Genomic DNA, 20,780 nt, shown 5'->3' with positions numbered 1-20,780 from the left:
AGACCTTCAGTGTCCAGCATACCTTCAGTGTCCAGCAGACCTTCAGTGCCCAGCAGACCTTCAGTGTCCAGCAGACCTTCAGTGCCCAGCAGACCTTAAGTGTCCAGCAGATCTTAAGTGTCCAGCAGACCTTCAGTGTCCGGCAGACCTTCAGTGTCCAGCATACCTTCAGTGTCCAGCAGACTTTACCAGCAGGAAGCTTCAAGCAGACGTCTTCAACTTACGAAGCAACGCACGTCCATTACCTGCGGTCTACCTGGAGGGTATTCCGGGGATCAACACCCTCGCGGCCCGGTCCATGACCAGGCCTCTCGGTGGATCAGGGCCTGATAAACTAGGTTGTTACTGCTGGCCGCACGGAGTCCAATGTACAAACCACAGCCTGGCTAATCCGGCACTGACTTTAGGCATTTGTCCAGCTCTCTTTTGAAGACAACCAGGGGTCTATTGATAATTCCCCTTATGGTTGGTGGGAAGCTGTTGAACAGTCTTGTTACCCGGACACTTATTATGTTTTCTCTTAGTGCACTAATGGCGCCACTACTTTTCACTGAGAGTATGTTGCATCCCCTGCCAAGTCTTTTGCTTTCGTAGGGAGTAATTTCTGCGTGCAGATTAGTGACCAGTCCCTCCAGGATCTTCCAAGTGTAGATTATAATGTATCTCTCTCGCCTGCGCTCCAGTGAGAACAAGTCAATCAGTTTTATGTAACGACACAGCAGGTAGTTTTGAAGTGTATCTCTCCTGACTTGTATATTAAGAGCAGCAATATACAAAGAGATGTATATATATATATATATATATATATATATATATATATATATATATATATATATATATATATATATATATATATATATATATATATATATATATATTAGTTTTATATAGTTAAAGTTTCATTGACTGGTAGTGCACTGTTGACATGGGTCTTAATGACCCTCGTGTAGGCCTAAAGACCCTCGTGTAGGCCTAATGAACCTCGTGTAGGCTTTAAATCTTATCAAACAACCCATCTTAATGACACACTACATAGTATTCAGTAATACCAGAATCAAAGCTCACTATGGGATTCCACCAAGATCCTGCAGCCTGGCAACCCATTCAACTCAACACTCTACCGTCTGACTCATTCAAGTATAAAGCAGTATGATACGAAAGTCAACCTGTGGAATGGAGTATGACAGGAAAGTCAACCTGTGGGATGTGGAAAGTCAATGATGAAGTATGAAACAGGAAAGTATCAACCTGTGGAAGTATGAAGTGGGATGATAGGTCAACCTGTGGGAAGTATTCAACCTGTGGGATGAAGTATGACAGGAAAGTCAACCTGTGGGATGGAGTATGACAGGAAAGTCAACCTGTGGGATGAAGTATGACAGGAAAGTCAACCTGTAGGATGAAGTATGACAGGAAAGTCAACCTGTGGGATGGAGTATGACAGGAAAGTCAACCTGTGCGATGGAGTATGACAGGAAAGTCAACCTGTGGGATGGAGTATGACAGGAAAGGCAACCTGTGGGATGAAGTATGACAGGAAAGGCAACCTGTGGGATGGAGTATGACAGGATTGTCATCCTGGGGGATGGAGTATGACAGGATTGTCATCCTGGGGGATGGAGTATGACAGGATTGTCTTCCTGGGGGATGGAGTATGACAGGATTGTCATCCTGGGGGATGGAGTATGACAGGAAAGGCAACCTGTGGGATGGGGTATGACAGGAAAGGCAACCTGTGGGATGGGGTATGACAGGAAAGGCAACCTGTGGGATGGAGTATGACAGGAAAGGCAACCTGTGGGATGGAGTATGACAGGAAAGGCAACCTGTGGGATGGAGTATGACAGGAAAGGCAACCTGTGGGATGGAGTATGACAGGAAAGGCAACCTGTGGGATGGAGTATGACAGGAAAGGCAACCTGTGGGATGGAGTATGACAGGAAAGTCAACTTGGGGGATGGAGTATGACAGGAATGTCAACCTGGGGGATGGAGTATGACAGGAAAGGCAACCTGGGGGATGGAGTATGACAGGAAAGGCAACCTGGGGGATGGAGTATGACAGGAAAGTCAACTTGGGGGATGGAGTATGACAGGAATGTCAACCTGGGGGATGGAGTATGACAGGAAAGGCAACCTGTGGGATGGAGTATGACAGGAAAGTCAACCTGTGGGATGGAGTATGACAGGAAAGTCAACCTGTGGGATGAAGTATGACAGGAAAGTCAACCTGTGGGATGGAGTATGACAGGAAAGTCAACCTGTGGGATGGAGTATGACAGGAAAGTCAACCTGTGGGATGAAGTATGACAGGAAAGTCAACCTGTGGGATGCAGTATGACAGGAAAGTCAACCTGTGGGATGGAGTATGACAGGAAAGTCAACCTGTGGGATGGAGTATGACAGGAAAGGCAACCTGTGGGATGGAGTATGACAGGAAAGTCAACCTGTGGGATGAAGTATGACAGGAAAGTCAACCTGTGGGATGAAGTATGACAGGAAAGTCAACCTGTGGAATGGAGTATGAGAGCAATGTCATTCTGGGGGATGGAGTATAACAGGAATGTCATCCTGGGGGATGGAGTATGGCAGGAGAGACATCCTGGGGGATGGAGTATGGCAGGAGAGACATCCTGGGGGATGGAGTTTGACATGAATGTCATCCTGGGGGATGGAGTATGACAGGAATGTCATCCTGGGGATGGAGTATGACAGGAATGTCATCCTGGGGGATGGAGTATGACAGGAATGTCATCCTGGGGGATGGAGTATGACAGGAATGTCATCCTGGGGGATGGAGTATGACAGGAATGTCATCCTGGGGGATGGAGTATGAGAGGCATGTCATTCTGGGGGATGAAGCATGACAGGAATGTCATCCTGTGGGATGGAGTATGACAAGAATGTCATCCTGTGGGATGGAGTATGACAGGAAAGTCAACTTGTGTGATGGAGTATGACAGGAAAGTCAACCTGGGGGATGGAGTATGACAGGAATGTCAACTTGTGTGATGGAGTATGACAGGAAAGTCAACCTGGGGGATGGAGTATGACAGGAATGTCATCCTGGGGGATGGAGTATGACAAGAACAGCAACTCACTCTGAGAATTTAATTAATAAAACTGGTGTTGTGTCTCTTTGCAGTAAGCCGTGACAATGCCTCGCTACGCCTACCAGAAGCCTAGAAACAGGCTGTACAGCTACGACTGCTACAAGCCGCCTCTCACCCTCTACTTCGACAAGGAATCCTCCACTAAGGAAAAGCCTGGCGACCAGTCCTTTGTGGAGGTGAGAATCCCCAGTTAAGCCTAGCCTAGCTTAGCCAAGCCTAGCCTAACTAGTCTAGTCTAGCCAGCCTAGCCTAACTAGTCTAGTCTAGCCAGCCTAGCCTAGCCTACTCTATTCTTTTCCTGATAAGGACCTGCCTTGTATGGGCCAGTAGGCTTTCTGCAGTGTTCCTCCATTCTTATGTTCTTAGCTTGGTGCATGTTAGATTCCCCTTTCATGACTCCACGAAATCGTAATAACGGGATTGTAAATAGACCAGACTTGGTCTGGAGTTTTAGGTCTTACTCGCCATGGGCTCAAACTCACGCGTTTCGTGGTTGCTTCCGCTTTATCAAAATTTATGCTTGATTCACAATTCATCATGTTCATTATGGTGGCTTCTTAGTAAATCTATTATAATTTACTGAAATAATCTGTCAGCAATTGAGGTCAGGATTACTGGGTGGTACTTTGATGATAGGGACTTATCCCCTCCTTTAAAAATAGGTATTACAATAATTATCATCCACGACACCACACCTGTTTGATGAAACAAATTAAATTGGTTAGCCAATGGTTCATGTGAGAAATTATGTGTATGGAGTTTACAGGCATAATCCTGAATTATTATGCACATAATTATGGGAAGACACATCTAAAACTTACATAACACTTAATGATATTAGTTGTACCTAGGAGATGGTAGGATTTTTAGGGACAATGGGGCACAAGAGCATTCCTCCGGCGATACTCACACACTCATCCCACACTCACAGTTAGTTATGAATTATTAGATTTAAACCTGCATCACTGGTAAATTATGTTTGTGGACTGTATATGGATTTTTAATGACCTGACTTTAATATTTAGTGGTTTGGTTTATTGGTTCACAAAATATACATATTTATAGAATTCAGTAACATCACAATAAACATTCTCTCTCTGTATATATATATATATATATATATATATATATATATATATATATATATATATATATATATATATATATATATATATATATATATATATATATATATATATATATCAAAGAGATGGTAAATCCAGTACTCGGTGAATCTGCATCAATTCTTCTCACCGAGTTAACAACTTTCGTCAACAATTGCCTGGCTGAGCGAATCCCAGAAGAAATTAAACCTTTCTTTTTCGGAGCCTCACTATGTGCTTTGAAGAAGAGGGATGGGGGAATCAGACCCATTGCAGTTGGAAACACCCTTCGCCGTCTCTTTGCCAAAGCAGCAGTGAGAAACATTCGCCTGGAAGCTGCCACTTTACTCCAGCCACACCAACTGGGCTTTGGGGTCTCTCAAGGCAGTGAAGCTGCAGCTCATGCCGCAAGGGCCTACATCAGGGACCTACCAGAAGACAAGGCCATAGTCAAACTTGATTTCAGAAATGCCTTTAATATGGTGAAGAGAGATGCTGTTTTGCCAGCTGTTCGGGATCGGTTCCCAAGTCTTTTTCCCTTCATTTCAGCCGGCTACAGCAAACCCTCAATTCTTTTGTTTGGAGAACATGAAATTCAATCATCAGAGGGTGTTCAACAGGGTGACCCACTCGCTCCACTTCTCTTCTGCTTGGCAGTAAGAGAACTAATTTCCAGCCTACGCAGTGAGCTCAATATCTGGTACCTGGATGACGGCACTCTGGCAGGTACTGAAGAGTCCCTGGTGGGGGACCTACAACTGGTGAAAACACAGGGAGAAGACTTGGGACTCATCCTCAATCCATCCAAGTGTGAAATCATCACAGCGAACCAGGAAATAATCAATGTTGTGCGAAGAATCCTCCCGGAAGTCTCAACTACCACTCCGTCCTACAGTACCCTCTTGGGGGCACCGCTGGGTCACCAGGCCATCGACACTGTCCTCAGGGACAAATTGAATGACCTGATGAGAATGGAGGAGAGAATAAGCGATCTTGATGCCCATGATGCTCTGTATCTCCTCACAAGGTGTCTTACTATGCCAAGACTCACTTACTTCTTGAGGTGTGCACCCTCTTTTGACAACCCAACACTCGATGAATATGACGCACACCTGAGATCAACTTTTAAGAAGGCACTGAACCTGTCACAATGGGATCAGGCAACCCTCCCAGTGCGACTTGGAGGTATAAGGGTGCGTAAAGCATCGCATGTTGCTTTACCTGCTTTTCTGTCTTCGTGTTTGGCTTCCAGTGCATTAGTCAAGAAGATAGTTCCCGAACGCTTGAGAGACGTGGTAGGAGCTCAAGACCCCAGGTTTACTGAAGCAGCGATTCGGTGGGACACCCTTACAGACTCCTCCAATAGACCAGCTCCTCCCAAACAGCACAAACAGTCCCACTGGGACAAACCGATCATGGAAAAAATCGCCAACACAATGCTCTCCAATGCTTCAGGAAAGGACAAAGCTCGTCTCCTGGCAGTGAAGGCACCACACTCAGGATATTTCCTGTTAGCTGTATAATGAGTTTTTTATTGACAACTTTTGGCCCACTGAGTGGGCTTTATCAAGTTTTCAACTCTCGGTTTCTCGATAAAACCCAGTTTGCGGGCGAAGCGTTGTCCACAGGGCACGGGTACTCACCCTGTTTACTATTGCATACCACCTATGAATTGCCCAATATATGTCCCTATACCTCTTCCCCCTTCACCAGACCGTGGCAGTCACCATCATCACCACCAGTCACATTAGATACCAGCATGACTTCAAAAGATATCAATAGCTTGGTTCTGTTTTACATATAGATAGCTAGCAACATAACAGCTGATAGTTTGTTATAATCTATTCCCCATTATATACCCCTATTGTATGGCTCCCATACCCCATTATATGGTTTCCATGCCCCATTATATGGCTCCCATACTCCCATGCGTATGTATACCCCAGGTAAGAACCCCTTATATTGCATTTGCGTTTTTTCAGGAGGTTACGCAGACCATTAAACGTTCAGTAGCTGTCATTACCAAGTTCTTCACCACGACGTAGACGCATCACAATACATTTATTTAATATTTATTTTAATCCAGGAATATTAAAACATCTTTGAGTGTTGGTGTACAGGTAACATGCAGTCTTAATGAGCATCGTGTAGGAGATAAGCTTGAAACCTAAGCTAACAACCTATGTAAATCTTTTTCAGGTTCTTGATCCCAAGTTCAGACTTCCCAGTGCTTCTTGGCTATAACGTGTATGCATTATTTTGCTACTGCATTTCAGGCAGAAGATATGTATATATATGTATATATATATATATATATATATATATATATATATATATATATATATATATATATATATATATATATATATATATATATATATATATATACACACACACTCTAAGAAGAAATCATGTCCCTGTGTGCTAATTTATAAGTAAGTGTGATTGATAATGTGAAATGACGGTGTGTACACTCTGGTAGATGTGGTTGATAGTGCATGAGGACGGTGTATCGACACCCTAGCACGCTCCAGCAGGTTCATCGAGGCTAAAAGACGCTACCCACCACGAGGAACTGCCCAAAATAGATTTATCTACTTACCACTTTGATTGATCATTATAATTCCCGTCGATCAGACTAGTCAGACATGATAGTTCGCATCTACTCCGTCAACGGGGGATAATAGTGGTCACCTACTCCTCCTTTCACGAATCTTAGTGCCATGTACCCCTACAACTGTACATATTAGAGCCATATACCCGTCCAACTGGGCATGTTAGTGCCATCTACCCCTCCAACTGGGCATATTAGCACCATCTACCCCTTCAATTAGCATGACATTACCATCTGCCCACCCAGCTGGAGATAACGGTACCATCTGCCCCTCCAGCTGGACATAACAGCACCATCTGCCCTTCCAGCTGGTCCTGCATTACTTAAGCTCACATATTTTCTTCTTAGACGGAGAGTCTGGCGCAGTAAACACAGTCTTTGATAGTCATTCTGCATACATTATAAACCATACCCCCGGCCGGGATTGAACCCGCGGTCATAGAGTCTCAAAACTCCAGCCCGTTCAATCCCGGCCGGGGGTATGGTTTATTTGCAATCGTGTCATTACGATTTCTTGAGTCATCATACATTATATCCAGTATACATAATATTCATTATATATTATATCCAGTATACATAATATTCATTATACATTATATCCAGTATACATAATATTCATTATACATTATATCCAGTATACATAATATTCATTATACATTATATCCGTTATACATAATATTCATTATACATTATATCCAGTATAAATAACATTCATTATACATTATATCCAGTATACATAATATTCATTATACAGTATATCCATTATATTATACATAATATATATACATTATACATTATAACATTCATTATACATTATATCCAGTATACATAATATTCATTATACATTTTATTCATTATACATAATATTCATTATACATTATATTCATTATACACATTATTATTTTCATTAGATACGTAGATGTTATAACAATTTAATTAGTTTCTTCAGCTCCTGGTGTAACTTAGACGGATTTATTACAAGTAATTTATACAGTATAATAAATAACAATATCTGTTTTAAATGTTTATTAATAATAACCAAATTATTATTATCATAATGATAATCACATTTTACTCATTATTAATAATTCATATATAATAAATGATAATTATATAAAAAAACGTGTATTAAGAAGAATATTAATGATTATTTCCCATTAAATATTATTATTATTATTATTATTATTATTATTATTATTATTATTATTATTATTATTATTATTATTATTATTATTATTATTATCATTATTATCATTATTATTATTATTATTATTATTATTATTATTATTATTATTATTATTATTATTATTATTATTATTATTATTATTATTATTATTATTTAAAATATACGGAACTCACAGATATTTCATATTTCCGGCCAAGTCGAGATTCACTTTAGGTCGTTCAGTGTTGACGACACTTTAGTCACAGTTATTAACGACATTTATATTTGCTCACCTAGCGTGGCTAAGTGGTGACACATGTGAGAGGGTCACAGCTACGTGGTGACACTTGTGTGAGGGTCACAGCTAGGTGGTGACACTTGTGTGAGGGTCACAGCTAGGTGGTGACACTTGTGTGAGGGTCACAGCTAGGTGGTGACACTTGTGTGAGGGTCACAGCTAGGTGGTGACACTTGTGTGAGGGTCACAGCTAGGTGGTGACACTTGTGTGAGGGTCACAGCTAGGTGGTGACACTTGTGTGAGGGTCACAGCTAGGTGGTGACACTTGTGTGAGGGTCACAGCTAGGTGGTGACACTCACAGCTAGGTGTGACACTTGTGTGAGGGTCACAGCTAGGTGGTGACACTTGTGTGAGGGTCACAGCTAGGTGGTGACACTTGTGTGAGGGTCACAGCTACGTGGTGACACTTGTGTAAGGGTCACAGCTACGTGGTGACACTTGTGTGAGGTTCACAACTAGGTGGTGACACTTGTGTGAGGGTAACAGCTAGGTGGTGACACTTGTGAGAGGGTCACAGCTACGTGGTGACACATGTGTGAGGGTCACAGTTAGGTGGTGACACTTGTGTGAGGGTCACAGCTACGTGGTGACACTTGTGTGAGGGTCACAGCTAGGTGGTGACACTTGTGTGAGGGTCACAGCTAGGTGGTGACACTTGTGTAAGTGTCACAGCTACGTGGTGACACTTGTGTGAGGTTCAAAACTAGGTGGTGACACTTGTGTGAGGGTAACAGCTAGGTGGTGACACTTGTGTGAGGGTCACAGCTACGTGGTGACACATGTGTGAGGGTCACAGTTAGGTGGTGACACTTGTGTGAGGGTCACAGCTATGTGGTGACACTTGTGTGAGGGTCACAGCTACGTGGTGACACTTGTGTAAGGGTCACAGCTACGTCGTGACACTTGTGTGAGGTTCACAACTAGGTGGTGACACTTGTGAGAGGGTAACAGCTAGGTGGTGACACTTGTGTGAGGGTCACAGCTAGGTGGTGACACTTGTGTGAGGGTTACAGCTACATGGGGACACTTGTGTGAGTGTCACAACTAGGTGGTGACACTTGTGTGAAGGTCACAGCTAGGTGGTGACACTTGTGTGAGGGTCACAGCTACGTGGTGACACTTGTTTGAGGGTCACAGCTACCTGGTGACACTTGCGTGAGGGTCACAGCTAGGTGGTGACACTTGTGTGAGGGTCACAGCTAGGTGGTGACACTTGTGTGAGGGTCAGAGCTAGGTGGTGACACTTGTGTGAGGGTCACAACGAGGTGGTGACACTTAGGTGAGGGTCACAGCTACGAGGTGACACTTGTGTGAGGGTCACAGCTACGTGGTGACACTTGTGTGAGGGTCACAACTAGTTGATGACACTTGTGTGAGGGTCACAGCTACGAGGTGACACTTGTGAGAGGGTCACAGCTAGGTGGTGACACTTGTCTGAAGGTCACAGCTACGTGGTGAGACTTGTGAGAGGGTCACAGCTAGGTGGTGACACATGTGTGAGGGTCATAGCTACGTGGTGACACTTGTGTGAGAGTCACAGCTACGTGGTGACACTTGTGTGAGAGTCACAGCTACGTGGTGACACTTGTGTGAGGGTCACAGCTACGTGGTGACACTTGTGTGAGGGTTACAGATAGGTGGTGACACATGTGTGAGGGTCACAGCTACGTGGAGACACTTGTGTGAGGGTCACAGTTAGGTGGTGACACTTGTGTGAGGGTTACAGCTACGTGGTGACACTTGTGTGAGAGTCACAGCTACGTGGTGACACTTGTGTGAGGGTCACAGCTACGTGGTGACACTTGTGTGAGGGTTACAGCTAGGTGGTGACACGTGTGTGAGGGTCACAGCTACGTGGAGACACTTGTGTGAGTGTCACATCTAGGTGGTGACACTTGTGTGAGGGTCACAGCTACGTGGTGACACTTGTGTGAGGGTCACAGCTAGGTGGTGACACTTGTGTAAGGGTCACAGCTATGTGGTGACACTTCTGTCAGGTTCACAACTAGGTGGTGACACTTGTGTGAGGGTAACAGCTAGGTGGTGACACTTGTGTGAGGGTCACAGCTAGGTGGTGACACTTGTGTGAGGGTCACAGCTACGTGGGGACACTTGTGTGAGTGTCGCAACTAGGTGGTGACACTTGTGTGAGGGTCACAACAAGGTAGTGACACTTGTGTGAGGGTCACAGCTAGGTAGTGACACTTCTGTGAAGGTCACAGCTAGGTGGTGACACTTGTGTGAGGGTCACAGCTACGTGGTGACACTTGCGTGAGGGTCACAGCTAGGTGTTGACACTTGTGTGAGGGTCACAGCTAGGTCGTGACACTTGTGTGAGGGGACACTTGTGTGAGGGTCACAAGGAGGGGGTGACACTTGAGTGAGGGTCACAGCTACGTGCTGACACTTGTGTGAGGGTCACAGCTACGTAGTGGCACTTGTGTGAGGGTCACAACTAGTTGATGACACTTGTGTGAGGGTCACAGCTACGAGGTGACACTTGTGAGAGGGTCACAGCTAGGTGGTGACACTTGTGTGAGGGTCACAGCTACGTGGTGAGACTTGTGAGAGGGTCACAGCTGGGTTGTGACACTTGTGTGAGGGTCACAGCTAGGTGGTGACACTTGTGTGAGGGTCACAGCTAGGTGGTGACACTTGTGTGAGGGTCAGAGCTAGCTGGTGACACTTGTGTGAGGGTCACAGCTAGGTGGTGACACTTGTGTAAGGGTAACAGCTAGGTGGTGACACTTGTGTGAGGGTCACAGCTAGGTGGTGACATTTGTGTGAGGGTCACAGCTAGGTGGTGACACTTGTGTGAGGGTCACAGGTAGGTGGTGACATTTGTGTGAGGGTCACAACTAGGTGGTGACACTTGTGTCAGGGTCACAACTAGGTGGTGACACTTGTGTGAGGGTCACAGCTAGGTGGTGACACTTGTGTGAGGGTCACAGCTAGGTGGTGACACATGTGTGAGGGTCACAGCTACGAAGTGACACTTGTGTGAGGGTCACAGCTAGGTGGTGACACTTGTGTGAAGGTCACAGCTAGGTGGTGACACTTGTGTGAGGCTCACAGCTACGTGGTGACACTTGTGTGAGGGTCACAGATAAGTGGTGACACTTGTGTGAGGGGTCACAGCTACGTGGTGACACTTGTGTGAGGGTCACAGCTAGGTGGTGACACTTGTGTGAGGGTCACGCTACGTGGTGACACTTGTGTGAGGGACACAGCTAGGTGGTGACACTTGCGTGAGGGTCACAGCTAGGTGGTGACACTTGTGTGAGGGTCACAGCTAGGTGGTGACACTTGTGTGAGGGTCACAGCTACGTGCTGACACTTGTGTGAGAGTCACAGCTACGTGGTGACACTTGTGTGAGGGTCACAACTAGGTGTTGAAACTTGTGTGAGGGTCACAGCTACGTGGTGACACTTGTGTGAGGGTCACAGCTACGTGGTAACACTTGTGTGAGGGTCACAGCTAGGTGGTGACACTCGTGTGAGGGTCACAGCTAGGTGGTTACATTTATGTGAGGGTTACAGCTAGATTGTGACACTGGTGTGAGGGTCACAGCTAGGCGGTGACGCTTGTGTGAGGGTCACAGCTAGGTGGTGACACTTGTGTGTTGGTCACAGCTAGGTGGTGACACTTGTGTTAAAGGTCACAGCTAGGTGGTGACACTTGTGTGAGGGTCACAACTAGCTGGTGACACTTGTGTGAGGGTCACAACTAGGTGGTGACACAAGTATGAGGGTCACAGGTAGATGGAGACACTTTTGTGAGGGTCACAGCTACGTGGTGACACTTGTTTGAGGGTCTCAGCTAGGTGTTGACACTTGTGTGAGGGTCACAGCTAGGTGGTGACACCTGTGTGAGGGTCACAGCTACGTGAGGACACTTGTGTGAGGGTCACAGCTACGTGGTGACACTTGTGTGAGGGTCACAGCTACGTGGTGACACTTGTGTGAGGGGTCACAGCTAAATGGTGACACTTGTGTGAGGGTCACAACTAGGTGGTGACACTTGTGTGAGGGTCACAGCTAGGTGATGACACTTGTGTGAGGGTCACAACTAGGTGGTGACACTTGTGTGAGGGACACAGCTAGGTGGTGACACTTGTGAGAGGGTCACAGCTACGTGGTGACACTTGTGCGAGGGTCACAGCTACGTGGTGACAATTGTGTGAGGGTGACAGCTAGGTGGTGACACTTGTGTGAGGGTCACAGCTATTCGGTGACACTTGTGTGAGGGTCACACCTACGTGGTGACACTTGTGTGAGGGTCACAACTGGGAGGTGACACTTGTGTGAGTGTCACAGCTAGGTGGCGACAATTGTGTGAGGGTCAAAGCTATGTGGTGACACTTGTGTGAGGGTCATAGCTAGCTGGAGACACTTGTGTGAGGGACACAACTAGGCGGTGACACTTGTGTGAGGGACACAGCTAGGTGGTGACACATGTGTGAGGGTCACAGCTAGGTGGTGACACTTGTGTGAGGGTCACAGCTAGGTGGTGACACTTGCGTGAGGGCCACAGCTAGGTGGTGACACTTGTGTGAGGGTCACAGCTAGGTGGTGACACTTGTGTGAGGTTCACAGTTACGTGGTGACACTTGTGTGAGGGTCACAGCTAGGTGGTGACACTTGTGTGAAAGTCTCAGCTAGGTGGTGACACTTGTGTGAGGGTCAAAACTAGGTGGTGACACTTGTGTGAGGGTCACAGCTACATGGTGACACTTGTGTGAGGGGCACAGCTAGGTGGTGACACTCGTGTGAGGGTCACAACTAGGTATTGACACTTGTGTGAGGGTCACAACTAGGCAGTGACACTTGTGTGAGGGTCACAGCTAGGTGGTGACATTTGTGTGAGGGTCACAGATAGGTGGTGACATTTATGTGAGGGTCACAGCAAGATTGTGACAGGTGTGAGGGTCACAGCTAGGCGGTGACGCTTGTGTGAGGGTCACAGCTAGGTGGTGACACTTGTGTGAGGGTCACAACTAGGTGGTGACACTTGTGTGAGGGTCACAGCTAGGTGGTGACACTTGTGTGAGGGGTCACAGCTACGTGGTGACACTTGTGTGAGGGTCACAGCAACGTGGTGACACTTGTGTGAGGGTAAGAGCTAGGTGGTGACACTTGTGTGAGGGTCACAGCTACGTGGTGACACTTGTGTGAGGGTTACAACTGGGTGATGACACTTGTGTGAGGGTCACAGCTACGTGGTGACACTTGTGTGAGTGTCACAGCAAGGTGGTGACACTTGTGTGAGGGTTAAAGCCAGCTGGAGACACTTGTGTGAGGGTCACAACTAGGTGGTGACACTTGTGTGAGGGTCAAAGCCAGCTGGAGACACTTGTGTGAGGGTCACAACTAGGTGGTGACACTTGTGTGAGGGTCACAGCTTGGTGGTAACACTTGTGTGAGGGTCACAGCTAGGTGGTGACACTTGTGTGAGGGTCACAGCTAGGTGGTGACACTTGCGTGAGGGTCACAGCTAGGTGGTGACACTTGTGTGAGGGTCACAGCTAGGTGATGACACTTGTGTGAGGGTCACAGCTACGTTGTGACACTTGTGTGAGGGGTCACAGCTAGGTGGTGACACTTGTGTGAGGATCACAGCTAGGTGGTGACATTTATGTGAGGGTGTCAGCTAGGTGGTGACACTTGTGTGACGGTCACAACTAGGTGGTGACACTTGTGTGAGGGTCACAGCTACATGATGACACTTGTGTGAGGGTCACAGCAAGGTGGTGACACTTGTGTGAGGGTCAAAGCTACGTGGTGACACTCGTGTGAGAGTCACAGCTAGGTATTGACACTTGTGTGAGGGTCACAGCTAGGTAGTGACACTTGTGTGAGGATCACAGCTAGGTAGTGACATTTGTGTGAGGGTCACAGCTAGGTGGTGACATTTATGTTAAGGTCACAGCTAGATGGTGACAGGCGTGAGGGTCATAGCTGGGTGGTGACACTTGCTTGAGGGTCACAGCTAGGTGATGACACTTGTGTGAGCGGTCACAACTAGGTGGTGACACTTGTGTGAGGGTCACAGCTAAGTGGTGACACTTGTCTGAGGGCAACAGCGAGGTGGTGACGCTTGTGTGAGGGTCACAGCTAGGTGGTGACAGTTGTTTGAGGTTCACAGATAGGTGGTGACACTTGTGTGAGGGTCACAACTAGGTGGTGACACTTATGTGAGGGTCACAGCAAGGTGGTGACACTTGTGTGAGGGTCACGGCCAGGTGGTGACACTTGTGTGAGGGTCACAACTAGGTGGTAACACTTGTGTGAGGGTCACAGCTAGGTGGTGACACTTGCGTGAGGGTCACAGCTAGGTGGTGACGCTTGTGTGAGGGTCACAGCTAGGTGGTGACACTTGTGTGAGGGTCACAGCTAGGTGGTGACACTTGTGTGAGGGTCACAGCTAGGTGGTGACACTTGTTTGAGGGTCACAGCTAGATCGTGACACTTGTGTGAGGGTCACAACTAGGTGGTGACACTTGTGTGAGGGTCAGTGCTAGGTTGTGACGCTTGTGTAAGGGTCAGAGCTTGGTGGTGACACTTGAGTGAGGGTCACAGCTATGTGGTGACACTTGTGTGAGGGTCAAAGCTTCGTGGTGACACTTGTGTGAGGGTCACAGCTAGGTGGTGACATTTGTGTGAGGGTCACAGCTAGGTGGTGACACTTGTGTGAGGGTCTCAGCTAGGTGATGACACTTCCGTGAGGGTCACTGCTAGGTGGTGACACTTGTGTGAGGGTCACAGCTAGGTGGTGACACTTGTGTGAGGGTCACTGCTTGGTGGTGACACTTGTATCAGGGTCACAGTTAGGTAGTGACACTTGTGTGAGGGTCACAGCTAGTTGGTGACACTTGTGTGAGGGTCACAGCTAGGTGGTGACACTTGTGTGAGGGTCACAGCTAGGTGTTGACACTTGTGTGATGGTCACAACTAGGTGGTGACACTTGTGTGAGGGTCACAGCAAGGTGATGACACTTGTGTGAGGGTCACAGCTAGGTGGTGACACTTGTGTGAGGGTCACAGCTAGGTGACGACACTTGTGTGAGGGTCACAGCCAGTTGGTGACACTTGTGTGAGGGTCACAACTAGGTGGTGACACTTGTGTGAGGGTCACAGCTAGGTGATGACACTTGTGTGAGGGTCACAGCTAGGTGATGATACTTGTGTGAGGGTCATATTAGGTGGTGACACTTGTGTGAGGGTCACAGCTAGGTGATGACACTTGTGTGAGGGTCACAGCTTTTTGATGACACTTGTGTGAGGGTCACAACTAGGTGGTGACACTTGTGTGAGGGTCACAATTAGGTGGTGACACTTGTGTGATGGTCAGAACTAGGTGGTGACACTTGTGTGAGGGTCACAACTAGGTGGTGACACCCGTGTGAGGGTCACAACTAGGTGGGGACACTTGTGTGAGGGTCAAAACTATGTGGTTGCACTTGTGTGAGGGTCACAGTTAGGTGGTGACACTTGTGCGAGGGTCACAGCTAGGTGGTTACACTTGTGTGAGGGTCACAACTAGGTGTTGACACTTGTGTCAGGGTCACAGCTTGTTTGTGTCAATTGTGTGAGGGTCACAGCTAGGTGTTGACACTTGTGTGAGGGTCACAGCTAGGTGGTGACACTTGCGTGAGGGTCACAGCTACGTGGTGACACTTGTGTAAGGGTCAGGGCTAGGTGGTGACACTTGTGTGAGGGTCAAAGCCTCGAGGTGACACTTGTGTGAGGGTCACAGCTAGGTGGTGACACTTGTGTGAGGGTCACAGCTAGGTGGTGACACTTGTGTGAGGATCTCAGCTAGGTGATGACACTTCTGTGAGGGTCACTGCTAGGTGGTGACACTTGTGTGAGGGTAACAGCTAGGTGTTGACACTTGTGTGAGGGTCACTGCTTGGTGGTGACACTTGTGTGAGGGTCACAGCTAGGTGGTGACACTTGTTTGAGGGTCAAAACTTCGTGGTGACACTTGTGTGAGGGCCACAGCTAGGTGGTGACACTTGTGTGAGGGTCACAGCTAGGTGGTGACACTTGTGTGAGGTTCTCAGCAATGTGATGACACTTCTGTGAGGGTCACTGCTAGGTGGTGACACTTGTGTGAGGGTCACAGCTAGGTGGTGACACTAGTGTGAGGATCACTGCTTGGTGGTGACACTTGTGTGAGGGTCACAGCTAGGTGGTGACACTTGTGTGAGGGTCACAGCTAGGTGACGACACTTGTGTGAGGGTCACAGCTAGTTGGTGACACTTGTGTGAGGGTCACAACTAGGTGGTGACACTTTTGTGAGGGTCACAGCTAGGTGATGACACTTGTGTGAGGGTCACAGCTAGGCGGTAACACTTGTGTGAGGGTCACAGCTAGGTGATGACACTTGTGTAAGGGTCACAGCTAGGTGATGATACTTGTGTGAGGGTCACAGCTAGGTGGTGACACTTGTGTGAGGGTCACAGCTAGGTGATGACACTTGTGTGAGAGTCACAGCTAGGTGATGACACTTGTTTAAGGGTCACAGCTAGGTGATGATACTTGTGTGAGGGTCACAGCTAGGTGGTGACACTTGTGTGAGGGTCACAGCTAGGTGGTGACACTTGTGTGAGGGTCACAATTAGGTGGTGACACCTGTTTGATGGTCACAACTAGGTGGTGACACTTGTGTGAGGGTCACAACTAGGTGGTGATACTTGTGTGAGGGTCACAACTAGGTGGCGACACTTGTGTGAGGGTCAAAACTAGGTGGTGACACTTGTGTGAGGGTCACAGTTAGGTGGTGACACTTGTGCGAGGGTCACAGCTAGGTGGTGACACTTGTGTGAGGGTCACAACTAGGTGATGACACTTGTGTGAGGGTCACAGCTAGTTTGTGACACTTGTGTGAGGGTCACAGCTAGGTGTTGACACTTGTGTGAGGGTTACAGCTACGTGGTGACACTTGTGTGAGGGTCTCAGCTAGGTTGTGACACTTGTGTGAGGGTCACAGCTAGGTGGTGACACTTGTGTGAGGGTCACAGCTAGGTGGTGACACTTGTGTGAGGATCTCAGCTAGGTGATGACACTTCTGTGAGGGTCACTGCTAGGTGGTGACACTTGTTTGAGGGTAACAGCTAGGTGTTGACACTTGTGTGAGGGTCACTGCTTGGTGGTGACACTTGTGTGAGGGTCACAGCTAGGTGGTGACACTTGTTTGAGGGTCAAAGCTTCGTGGTGACACTTGTGTGAGGGTCACAGCAAGGTGGTGACACTTGTGTGAGGGTCACAGCTAGGTGGTGACACTTGTGTGAGGTTCTCAGCAATATGATGACACTTCTGTGAGGGTCACTGCTAGGTGGTGACACTTGTGTGAGGGTCACAGCTAGGTGTTGACACTTGTGTGAGGGTTACAGCAACGTGGTGACACTTGTGTGAGGGTCTCAGCTAGGTTGTGACACTTGTGTGAGGGTCACAACTAGGTGGTGACATTTGCTTGAGGGTCACAGCTACGTGGTGACACTTGTGTGAGGGTCACAGCTAGGTGGTGACACTTGTGCGAGGGTCACAGCTACTTGGTGACACTTGTGTGAGGGTCACAGCTACGTGGTGACACTTGTGCGAGGGTCACAGCTAGGTGGTGACACTTGCGTGAGGGTCACAGCTACGTGGTGACACTTGTGTGAGGGTCACAACTAGGTGGTGACACTAGTTTGAGGGTCACAGCTAGGTGGTGACACTTGAATGAGGGTCAAAGCTTCGTGGTGACACTTGTGTGAGGGTCACAGCTACGTGGTGACACTTGTGTGAGGGTCACAGCTACGTGATGACACTTGTGTGAAGGTCACAGCTAGGTGGTGACACTTGTTTGAGGGTCACAGCTACGTGGTGACACTTGTGTGAGGGTCACAGCTACGTGGTGACACTTGTGTGAGGGTCACAGCTAGGTGGTGACACTTGCGGGAGGGTCACAGCTACGTGGTGACACTTGTGTAAGGGTCACAGCTAGGTGGTGACACTTGTTTGAGGGTCACAACTACGTGGTAACACTTTTGTGAGGGTCTCAGCTAGGTGGAGACACTTGTGTGAGGGTCACAGCTAGGTGCAGACACTTGTGTGAGCGTCATAGCTACGTGGTGACACTTGAGTGAGGGTCACAGCTAGGTGGTGACACTTGTGTGAGGGTCACAGCTAGGTGGTGACACTTGTGTGAGGGTCACAGCTAGGTGGTGACATTTGTGTGAGGGTCACAACTAGGTGGTGACACTTGTGTGAGGGTCACAGCTACGTGGTGACACTTGTGTGAGGGTCACAGCTTCGTGGTGACACTTGTGTGATGGTCACAGCTAGGTTGTGACACTTGTATCAGGGTCACAGCTAGGTTGTGACACTTGGGTGAGGGTCAAAGCTTCGTGGTGACACTTGTGTGAGGGTCACAGCTACGTGGTGACACTTGTGTGATGGCCACAACTTGGAGGTGACACTTGTGTGAGGTTCACAGCTCTGTGTTGACACACGTGTGAGGGTCACAGCTACGTGGTGACACTTGTGTGAGGGTCACAGCTAGGTAGTGACACTTGTGTGAGGGTCACAGCTAGGTGGTGACACTTGTGTGAGGGTCACAGCTAGGTGGTGACACTTGTGTGAGGGTCACAGCTACGTGGTGACACTTGTGTGAGGGTCACAGCTAGGTGGTGACACTTGTGTGAGGGTCACAGCTGCGTGGTGACACTTGTGTGAGGGTCACAGCTAGATAGTGACGCTTGTGTTAGGGTCACAGCTAGGTGGTGACACTTGTGTGAGGGTCACAGCGAGGTGGTGACACTTGTGTGAGGGTCACAACTAGGTGGTGACACTTGTGTGTGAGTCACAACTAGGTGGTGACACTTGTGTGAGGGTCACAGCTAGGTGTTGACACTTGTGTGAGGGTCACAGCTAGGTGGTGACACTTGTGTGAGGGTCACAGCTAGGTGATGACACTTGTGTGAGGGTCACAACTAGGTGGTGACACTTGTGTGAGGGTCACAGCTATGTGATCACACTTGTGTGAGGGTCACAGCTAGGTGATGACACTTGTGTGAGGGTCACAGCTAGGTGATGACACTTGTGTGAGGGTCACAGCTAGGTGATGACACTTATGTGAGGGTCACAGCTAGCTGATGACACTTGTGTGAGGGTCACAACTAGGTGGTGACACTTGTGTGAGGGTCACAGCTAGGTGATGACACTAGTGTGAGGGTCACAGCTAGGTGGTGACACTTGTGTGAGGGTCACAATTAGGTGATGACACTTGTGTGAGGGTCACAGCTAGGTGATGACACTTGTGTGAGGGTCACAGCTAGGTGGTGACACTTGTGTGAGGGTCACAGCTAGGTGTTGACACTTGTGTGAGGGTCACAGCTAGGTGGTGACACTTGTGTGAGGGTCACAGCTAGGTGATGACACTTGTGTGAGGGTCACAACTAGGTGGTGACACTTGTGTGAGGGTCACAGCTATGTGATCACACTTGTGTGAGGGTCACAGCTAGGTGATGACACTTGTGTGAGGGTCACAGCTAGGTGATGACACTTGTGTGAGGGTCACAGCTAGGTGATGACACTTATGTGAGGGTCACAGCTAGCTGATGACACTTGTGTGAGGGTCACAACTAGGTGGTGACACTTGTGTGAGGGTCACAGCTAGGTGATGACACTTGTGTGAGGGTCACAGCTAGGTGGTGACACTTGTGTGAGGGTCACAATTAGGTGATGACACTTGTGTGAGGGTCACAGCTAGGTGATGACACTTGTGTGAGGGTCACAGCTAGGTGGTGACACTTGTGTGAGGGTCAAATCTAGGTGGTGACACTTGTGTGAGGGTCACAGCTAGGTGATGACACTTGTGTGAGGGTCACAGCTAGGTGTTGACACTTGTGTGAGGGTCACAACTAGGTGATGACACTTGTGTGAGGGTCACATCTAGATGGTGACACTTGTGTGAGGGTCACAACTAGGTGATGACACTTGTGTGAGGGTCACAACTAGGTGGTGACACGTGTGTGAGGGTCACAGCTAGGTGGTGACACTTGTGTGAGGGGTCACAGCTAGGTGTTGACACTTGTGTGAGGGTCACAACTAGGTGATGACACTTGTGTGAGGGTCACATCTAGATGGTGACACTTGTGTGAGGGTCACAATTAGGTGATGACACTTGTGTGAGGGTCACAGCTAGGTGTTGACACTTGTGTGAGGGTCACAACTAGGTGATGACACTTGTGTGAGGGTCACATCTAGATGGTGACACTTGTGTGAGGGTCACAACTAGGTGATGACACTTGTGTGAGGGTCACAGCTAGGTGGTGACACTTGTGTGAGGGTCACAGCTAGGTGGTGACACTTGTGTGAGGGTCACAGCTAGGTGGTGACACTTGTGTGAGGGTCACAGCTAGGTGATGACACTTGTGTGAGGGTCACAGCTAGGTGGTGACACTTGTGTGAGGGTCACAGCTAGGTGGTGACACTTG

General features: G+C 48.0%; 1 protein-coding gene across 2 annotated transcripts in view; it reads left to right on the top strand.

The window, feature by feature from the left end:
• The window catches only part of LOC128694894 (uncharacterized), a 79,719-nt gene that overhangs the window by 45,151 nt on the left and 13,788 nt on the right, over positions 1 to 20,780 (top strand). For both annotated transcript variants that reach the window (XM_053785255.2, XM_053785265.2), the window contains exon 2: positions 3,145 to 3,288. In XM_053785255.2, the coding sequence (XP_053641230.1) occupies positions 3,157 to 3,288 (132 nt within the window). In that variant the 5' untranslated portion in view covers positions 3,145 to 3,156. The remainder of the gene's footprint in view (positions 1 to 3,144; positions 3,289 to 20,780) is intronic.

The sequence above is a fragment of the Cherax quadricarinatus genome, chromosome 14 (assembly GCF_038502225.1).
Source record: "Cherax quadricarinatus isolate ZL_2023a chromosome 14, ASM3850222v1, whole genome shotgun sequence".
NCBI classification, from domain to species: domain Eukaryota; kingdom Metazoa; phylum Arthropoda; class Malacostraca; order Decapoda; family Parastacidae; genus Cherax; species Cherax quadricarinatus.
This window is presented reverse-complemented; position numbering and strand designations above follow the sequence as displayed.